This window comes from Anser anser (genome assembly GCF_964211835.1).
Source record: "Anser anser genome assembly, chromosome: 7".
NCBI classification, from domain to species: Eukaryota; Metazoa; Chordata; class Aves; order Anseriformes; family Anatidae; genus Anser; species Anser anser.
This window is the reverse complement of record NC_139727.1, coordinates 13,569,304-13,578,597: the sequence shown is the minus strand read 5'-3', so window position 1 is coordinate 13,578,597 and position 9,294 is coordinate 13,569,304. Positions and strand designations below refer to the sequence as shown.

Sequence of the window (9,294 nt, the reverse complement as noted above, 5' to 3'; positions counted from 1 at the left end):
GTCTATCCTTAAACTGATTCTGTCGGACTTGACTCTTTTTGGGTCTCATTTAAGCTCTCTAAAATAGAATGTATACTTCTAACTCGTCCTCTAGAAAGACATGAATATAGCGTAGCAATACAGTTCAACCTTTCTTCTGCCCTCTTTCCCACTCCTTGCATTTATTTCCAGATAAGACACGTCTCCTCTTCACATTCTGTATTCCTCAGCTTTATTTCTTCGTCTTTACAAAGCAAACAGTATTATTCCATGACTATATGACAAATGATACCCCATACACATGACCAGCAATTCTTGCATGCAGCAGTTTTTGCCAGTATCTCGTAAATTATAAACTAGAGAGAACTTCTTCCTAAGTAATACAGCGTGTACATTTCAGAAGGCATCCTGTTTTTTTGAATGAGACATAAACCCGTTAGCATATCTGCAGCCATCACTACAGTTTATAACTCTAGTTTCAGACTATGAAATGTTAAACTTTTAAGCACGCTTGTCATAGAATTTATGAGATGCCATTTAATATTGCTGTTTCCGTGAAATTCTGTCTAAAATAAAAGTATTAGGAAAGATGAAAATGCATAGCAGTTTGTCATTGAGAGATGGCTCACTAGTGTGGTGTATAAGTTTCTCTGCAGTGCAGCTCATTATGCCAGCTCAGGAACATACAGAACATGTAAGCAGATGAGTCTTTCAAAATCTCAGTCCCAAACCAATGGAGTATGTTACAGAAAAGAGCCTCATGCAGAAAACTAACTCTCTGCTGCTTTTAACAGCTCTTTCAGAAAGGCTTGTCACACAGCTAACACACTGCCTGTTCTCCCCCACGTTAAGAGTTTCTGATTGTAGTGATTGCTGAGAAACTTCAGGTGGTTACAGTGGTTTTCTGTAGTTTGACTACTGCTGAATCCTGAGGTTGCTAAAATAAAATTGGCTTGTCTTTGTGCTGTACTACTTGCTTTTCTGCAGTGACTTGGAGTGTTCTCTGTACATCTTACAGAGTTCGTATCTCACACGCTAGGAACTCCCAAGATGGCAGCGCACCATGTACTGATTCCTGCCAGAGATGGGGTTCTCTGGGGGTTTCTTTTTCATTCTGTGAAGTCTAAAAGGGGTTGTTGCTTCTGCCAGAAGTTCTTCTTATCCAGGTTTGGATATGTATCACTGAATGCATTGAGGTAATACCTATGTTTGTAGACATGTTGCATCCCAGAATGTTTATGACATGCTTTCTTTGCCTACCGAAGCATCCTACAGGTTGTCCTTAACTATGTTTATGCCAAGCTGGGCTGGCTTCAGATGCAAATGTTTTGCATTAAGAATTATTTCCGCAACTCCGTGGGGAGCATTTTAAATGCTCTTGTGCTTTTATGTGTGACTCCAATGCAGGAGACTGGTCAGCCAGGAGGTGATAACGTGAGTGGTGGTTGATTGGCCTACAGCTGAGAGAACCTGTTCCCTTTATCCACCTGCCAAGTCCTACACGTCCACATTGTGCTCCCTTCTGTTTGCAGCCCCAGTGAGTAGGAAGAAACCCGTTCTCTTGCACTGGTAGTGCAGAGCATTGCACCGTTGGCTTGTCCCACACTGGAGCAAGTCATGCAGAAATTACGAGTTTGGTGGTATGTTTAGATGTTTCAAATAAGAATAGATGACTCATAGTTTCTTCTGATAAGCCTATGGAAAGCAGAATTTAAAAATAAATCAGTTATGCGTTTCTAACACAAACAACTGAATCTACAAAACAATGAATTGGATATCCAAGCTACTCTTTCTCTTTGCTGGTGGTTTTTTGTTGTTGTTTTTGTTTTGTTTTTTTTTTTTGTGTGTGTGTGTAATACTTATCTTTGTTTCTTCTGGTATTTCAATATCAAACATCAGGATATGCCTTGAGTATAACCACATGCTTCTACTGTATTTGACAAAAGTGCGTGCAAGGGATGTCTTCTGTGCTCATCTCGGATGGTGCTCTAGGAGGAATGTGCTGGAGAAGTTCTTAAACACTTCTAGGTTTTCAAGTCGGTGGAAATATTTCTTGAATCATTTCTGAATTTTACTGGGAGTTGGTTATTAAATTTCTTTTTTGAAAAAAAGTAGCTTGCATTTTTTTATATACTGCTACAGAGAGAAAGAAGAAAGTGAAAGTAAAACTCATTCATCCTTCAGTGTTGTTCAATAACCAAACCACAAAAAAATGGCAATAAATTAGATTTTTTTAAAAAAATCTTATTCTTTTACATTCCCTGGGAGTATATATTTTTTACTGTTTGGGAAATATTAATGCCTTATTTTAACCTGACAGGTTCTCGCTTTTATGAATAGTTGTCAAACCAAATTTTATACTGGGAAGTTGGCAAGTTGTAAGTGTGCCTTCGGCATTAAAATGAAATGTAGGTTTTTTGATTAAAGTTTCCAAAGGTCCATTTTTGCCAAATGTTCACAGTCCTATGTAGATAGTTAAACTTTCTCACAGTTTTCTGTCTCTGTTTTGTGCTAACAGTGCAAATCATGTTCATGACTTGAATGAAAACTTAATTTCTTGTGATAAGGTGGATGTGTTTTAGGAGCTAGCAGCCCCTGCTGTGGTGCTGGTTCAGTCTGTGACCTCTGTAGCTACCCAGTGTTTTCCCATCCTGTTAGGGCTATTTACAGTACAGAACTCTGAGCATATGCATTTTAAGGGAAAATCCAGATTTTAACACAGGATAAATAAAGTGTGGGAAAAAAAAATACCTCTTCATTCTCCTTTTTACTTCATTCAGAAGGCAGTAAGGAGAAATGTCCTGTTGGTGCAGTTCCTTGTCCCATTAGGAGTTAAAGGTGAAGAAACCTTCCCCCAGCTTGGTTTTGTGGTTGCCCAGGGAAGCTCAGAGGTGACAAGCTGATCAGGAAGCACATGCAGCTCAGCACACGAGCTGACGTGACACTTCTTGGCAAGGGCTGGACCCACACCAGGCCACAGGGCTGCCCTGGGGCCAGTCTGCTGGGTAGTCTGGGGCTGTCCACCCAAAGGAACAGGTCTTCAGCCCCGGCTATCTCAGGAGCCCAGGCATGTGGCCAGCAGCAGCACTACAGGGCAGCTGTTGTCATCTCCTGCTTGCGAGCTCCTGCTGGAGCTCTGTTTCCCTCTGGTTTGCAGAGATGTGATGCTGCATGTCTTGTGCTTTGTAGCGTCAGGAGGGTTGGATACTCAGGACAGCAATTATTTGGCTTAGGTATTAGTTTTTGAACAAGACAGACTGTTTCTCCAGGATGCTTGGTCATAGTTAGGGTTGGAAAGACAGCCAACAGTTGCCTCTGGTAGTTCTGACCATCTTGAATTCAACAATTGACCAGATCAGAATACGTGTAACACAAATTTTTCATCTTAGCGGTTCATTGATTACTCCTTTCTGGGAGCTAAGGAAGTGTCTACTGGGGTCTTGGTTTTATTTTGACGTGACCTTGAATAGAGCAAGTTTGAATTTAATCGATGTATGCCTCAGTTACATAGAAGGCCTTTGTATTGGCTACTTACCCCTCTCTATTTAGCAGATAGCTTTCCACTTTGAAAAGGCCTTGTCTCTAGATATGACAGATGGGTTGCAGTTTGTATAAGGTACAAACCAGAGCTGGAGCATTCCTCTTGCATGAAATTTATGCTCACAGCGGTACCTGTATTGTATGCAGCTATCTTTAGAAACAGTCTTGCTGGATATGTCTGTGCCCTCAGTGAAATGTAAAAAGCAGCACTGAGGAGGTATTTCATTATTTAAAAGGTGAATGTTAAGATTCACTGCTCCTGCTCTGTACATTACACAAACTGCAGACACAACACATTTGTGCTAAATTAAAGAGTAATGGAAGTGAGACATGGTATTGCTGAGGTTATTCTGCTGACAGTTATCTAGGAATAAGTTGACCCCTCAAAATGTCCCTTCCTCTCATTTTTTCTTAAGAGTTTCAATTCAACATTGTTTGTTTTTTGTTTTTTCTTTTTTTTTTTCTCTCATGAGAGACCCAAGAGCTTGAGAACCACTTTGTAATATCCCATCCTAACTTATAAATAATGAAGTTGTCCCAAGTTAGGAATGCTCTGAGACAAGTACTCAAGCATTTCTCTGCATTAGGGCGCTAGCTCTGACAAGTTAGGTGATGGTTTGGTGGCTGAACTGCCAACCTTAATTGTCATACTTACACTTTATAAAGCAATTTTATTTAGTGAAGTACTTTGCCTTTTCCTAAAACCTTTAAAAGCTAGCAAATATTTTCCTACTTGCACTGATTTGAGGTACTGTCCTATGCTGTGCTTTATTTCCATTGTAAATTTATTTTTACTTGTACTGTAGAAGTGGGAATTGCTGTAAATTCTGCAGTAATTTGTCCTTTTAACAGGTTATTTATTAAAGATGTTGGAGGTACCCCTGTTCAAAGGGCATTGCAGAGGAGGCAATTTTATTATCTAAAAGGGTGCAGTAAAGGTATTTCTCCATGACAAGTTCAGAAGAGATCTGTCTGCCTGGGTGGCTGTTCTGAAGTTCTGCCTAACTCCTTTCTATCTCCTAAGCACCAGTGATCTTTGAATTGAAGTTTAGGCTCCCAGTCAGCAGAATTATTTCTCAAGCAGTGACAGCCTGTGAATAACTGTAGCATAAAAGTAGAGAATGGCAAGTTCTGCCTCTCTGCTTATTGCTCTGTTTATACGTGCAGAGATCATCTCTCAGCATTGAGGGGCAGTGCTTCGTTGGGGCGATCACCAACCACATGAAGTTTAACAAAAGCAAGTGCTGGGTCCTGCACCTGGGACGGGGCAACCCTGGCTATACGTACAGACTGGGCGACGAGACGCTGGAGAGCAGCCCCGCAGAGAGGGATCTGGGGGTTGTGGTTGACAGCAAGTTGAATGTGAGCCAGCAGTGTGCCCTGGCAGCCAGGAGGGCCAACCGTAGCCTGGGGTGCATCAAGCACGGCATCGCTAGTCGGTCGAGGGAAGTGATTGTCCCTCTGCTCTGCGCTGGTGCGGCCTCACCTCAAGTACTGTGTGCAGTTCTGGGCACCACAGTACAGAAGGACGTGAAACTGTTGGAGAGCGTCCAGAGGAAGGCGACAAAGATGGTGAAGGGCCTAGAGGGGAAGACGTATGAGGAGCGGCTGAGGTCACTGGGCCTGTTCAGCCTGAAGAAGAGGAGGCTGAGGGGGGACCTCATCGCAGTATACAACTTCCTCGCGAGGGGGAGTGGAGGGGCAGGGGACCTATTCTCCGTTATCACCAGTGATAGGACCCGCGGGAACGGTGTTAAGCTGAGGCAGGGGAAGTTTAGGCTGGACATCAGGAAGAGGTTCTTCACCGAGAGGGTCGTTGCACACTGGAACAGGCTCTCCAGTGAAGTAGTCACTGCACCAAGCCTGTCTGAATTTAAGAAGAGATTGGACTGTGCACTTAGTCCCACGGTCTAAACTTTTTGGTAGACCTGTGCGGTGCCAGGAGTTGGACTTGATGATCCTTATGGGTCCCTTCCAACTTGGGATATTCTATGATTCCTAGGTATGTGGCTTTGTGCTCCCATGCTTTTGTGATGATATGCATAGCTTCTATCAAGCCTTTGCACGAACAACATGTATCCTGATAGTCTGGGTGTCAGAGCATTGTTCACAGCATAGAGTGGAGTAGCTTCAAGCTGGAGTGATGAAAACAGGTGAAGCTACAATGGAAAGCATGCTTGTTGGGTTTTAACTGGTGTCTTCTTGTTGCCTTTCTAGGTCTGATGTAGTTGTTCTGTGCTTTTCAATTGCTAATCCTAATTCCCTGAATCATGTGAAAACGATGTGGTATCAAGAAATCAAACATTTCTGTCCTCGCACACCTGTCATTCTGGTGGGCTGCCAACTAGATCTCCGCTATGCAGATCTTGAGGCTGTTAACAGAGCCAGACGGCCTTTGGCAAGGTAAAGTTTAAACAAAAATAAGAATTAAGAAAATAATTTTGTTAATCAGGTATAATACTTTCCAAAGAGAAATGATAGAGCCTTATATCCCTTTTTTTCTAAAATGTTAGTATATGTGCTTGCATCTTTTTAATTCCGTTGTTTGAGCTGGTTAGTTCGTCAACACACAGAGTTGTTATTATTATATGTTCACCACAATGTTTTTGCACATTGGACATCTAATCTTGCTTGAGTGTCTGGACACTACTATATATAATGATGATTACTGGAGATTTTTGTATATGTCATTCTCTATCCGAACATGTGCATCATGTCCTGTCCTGTCACTACTGTCAGGTACTGTTTTAAACTGAAAGATTCTGTTCATGTTTTCTTAATTCTCAATGCTTTTTTCTTCTGTAATGTAATCCTAGATTGTGCCAGAAAATAAGTGCTTGCAAATTAAATTTTTTAAAGTTCTGAGATAAAGAGAGAGTGGGGGGGTTCTTCTAGAGAAGCTTTGTTTTTTCCCAGATTCAAAAAAGAAGCATTCGCATGTTTCTGCTTGCTTCTAGTTTCCGCATTTTGTATGAATTTAAATGAGACCAGATTAATGGAAATAATATCTAGGATAATGTAATTAAAGAATTTATTGTAACAAATATCCATGAAGGGGCTGAATTAATATTTCATGGGTTCTTACAAAACTTTGCATTGCCTTGTGTTCAAATGCTTGACTTGGTAATATGCTTTTCTTAGGTTTATTTTTTTAAACAGATTACTCCTTTGGGTGGGTGGGATGGGTTTTCTGGTTGACTGTTTAAAAGGGAATCTTTTTTCAAAACTCAAAATTATTTTTCTGCCCTAACCATCCGTTATTATTTCACTATTAATAAAGTTTGAATCAGTATTCCACATGTCTAGCACAGACTTCTGCCACCTGAACTGATTATTAGCTGGCAACAAAAGCAAGCTGTTGTCTGGAGTGTGTTAAGTCTTTGCCAGCTTGTGTCTGTCCAATATGGTGTGTTCAGAGACTGCACTGTTGAGGTCATATCTTCTGATGAGATAATTTTTTTGTTGGGAAACTGAATACCAGCCCAGATTGTTTTCTGGTTTGTTTACCCCATATCATATACTTGAGCTGCTCTGGAAATTCATGAGTTCCCACATAATGCTTCTCCAGCCAAAACAGGGCCTGTCTCTTGAAGTGCTTGTTCAGTTACAACTTTGTCATAGGCTAACGTGATTTTCTTTAAAAAGCATGAGCTTAAGAAATATTTCTCTTTTCATATTTAGCTGTATTTGTGGCATCTCTGTCATGACAGTTTCCCCTTGACCTTAACGTATGTATACAAAGAAAGATACTGATTGAATGGCTGAGTAGAAGGGTGTTTTAGGAAGTTTTTATTTTAATAATGAGAGTTCTCAAGCATTCTATCAATTTTTCTTATTTTAAATTTCCCTTTAATACAGAGAGTGCTTACTCCATTTTGTGAAAATAATTTTATACATATTTTCAGTAACATAGTTGCATTGCAGAGAAACCACCAACCTTGAACAGAATTATAGCTATGTGCTATTCTAAAACTCTCTGATACAGCAGTTCTAGATTTCCAAAGGGCTTTGTGGGCTTAATTTTGTATTTTGTATTCATTTAAATGATATTTATCTCAAAATTGGTGCTGACACATTTTGCAAAATTCTTTGCTTTCTGGCATAACCTTGTGATGATCATAATGTGTGAGGAGATCTATTTTTGTTTAACCCTAGGCCGATCAAAAGAGGAGACATTTTGCCACCAGAAAGAGGCAGAGAGGTTGCCAAGGAGCTTGGGATACCATATTATGAAACCAGTGTATTTGACCAATTTGGAATTAAAGATGTGTTTGACAATGCAATTAGAGCTGCCCTGATCTCCAGAAGACACCTGCAGTTCTGGAAATCTCATTTGAAGAAGGTCCAAAAACCTTTGCTTCAGGCTCCATTCCTACCTCCAAAAGCCCCTCCTCCAGTTATCAAAATTCCCGAGTGTCCTGTACCAAACATGAACGAAGCTGGATATTTATTGGAAAGCCCACTGTGCGCAGACGTCATGTTTGTTCTCCAGGAGCAGGACTACATCTTTGCTCACAAGATTTACCTAGCTACCTCCTCTTCAAAGTTTTATGACCTTTTCTTAATGGAATGTGAGGGAAGTCCAGAGTTGGATGAAACACAGCATAAAAAAGAAAATATGAGTAACGATGTTTTGACAAGTCACCTTGAGACAAATTATGACAGTGAGGAGACATCCTTGAAATCTGCTGATGTTATTAAAATTCGTGCACCAGAAAGTACTGACTCTTTAAACACGCTTGAACCCGAACCTGGTGAAACAAATTCTGCAGCAAGATCTCTGTCATCCTGGGGAAAGGGGTTTGTTAGTATGCATAAGGAAATGCAAGTGAATCCTGTCTCGAATAGGATGTGTCCTGTAACTGTGGTAAAAATGGATTCATCTGTGCAGGCTGGACCTTTTAGAACTGTTCTGCAGTTTTTATACACAGGGCAACTGGATGAAAATGAAAAAGATCTCACAAGACTAGCTCAGATTGCTGAGATCTTGGAAGTATTTGATTTGCGAATGATGGTGGAGAATATTATGAATAAAGAAGCCTTCATGAATCAAGAGATTACTAAAGCATTTCATGTCAGAAAAGCTAATCGGATAAAAGAGTGCCTTTGCAAAGGGACATTTTCTGGTGAGTAAATACACGCTTCAACAGGAGAATTACTAATTCTGTTATTCATGTTGCTGTCTCTTCACAGACTTCAAAAACTGTGACAATTTACATTGTTCTGAGAGGAAGGATGAGACCAAAGCTACAGTGTTACTCAGGACCAACTTTGTCAGCCTAGGATTCTGGAGTTTAACTTCTCCAAATCTATACAGAAGCTTTTAAATAAGTGACCCAATTTTCCAAAGTGTTGAACATCCAATATCTCTCTTTTAAGTGAGGCTTTAAGGTTTTATTTTCACTTAATTGTATAAAAAACTTAGAGAGGGGGGAAAAAAGTGAAAGAAGTCCCCAGTTAAAAAAGTGCAATTGAAACATGCATTCTTGAGTCACAGTTTCACTATAAACCAGACTTGCAGCATGCCTGTTTCTTTGTTTCCATGGCAGATGTGACATTTAAGTTGGATGACGGGACCATAAATGCCCATAAGCCACTACTGATCTGTAGCTGTGAATGGATGTCTGCTATGTTTGGAGGATCGTTTATTGAAAGCTTGAACAGTGAGGTATTTGTCCATTTGCTTATAATGTGTGATGGATTTGGGGCGATCGTCATTCAGTAGCTATTTGAACGGTTGCAATTAATCCCTGGAATGATTCTTTATATTTATTC

General features: G+C 40.4%; 1 protein-coding gene across 8 annotated transcripts in view; it reads left to right on the top strand.

Annotated features, from left to right (window-relative positions):
* The window catches only part of RHOBTB1 (Rho related BTB domain containing 1), a 51,514-nt gene that overhangs the window by 33,638 nt on the left and 8,582 nt on the right, over positions 1 to 9,294 (top strand). For 7 of the 8 annotated variants that reach the window (XM_083845304.1, XM_083845298.1, XM_083845299.1 and 4 more), the window contains 3 exons: positions 5,737 to 5,922; positions 7,675 to 8,645; positions 9,069 to 9,187. In XM_083845304.1, the coding sequence (XP_083701430.1) occupies positions 5,737 to 5,922; positions 7,675 to 8,645; positions 9,069 to 9,187 (1,276 nt within the window). The remainder of the gene's footprint in view (positions 1 to 5,736; positions 5,923 to 7,674; positions 8,646 to 9,068; positions 9,188 to 9,294) is intronic. The other variant, XM_083845305.1, reaches the window with a different exon arrangement.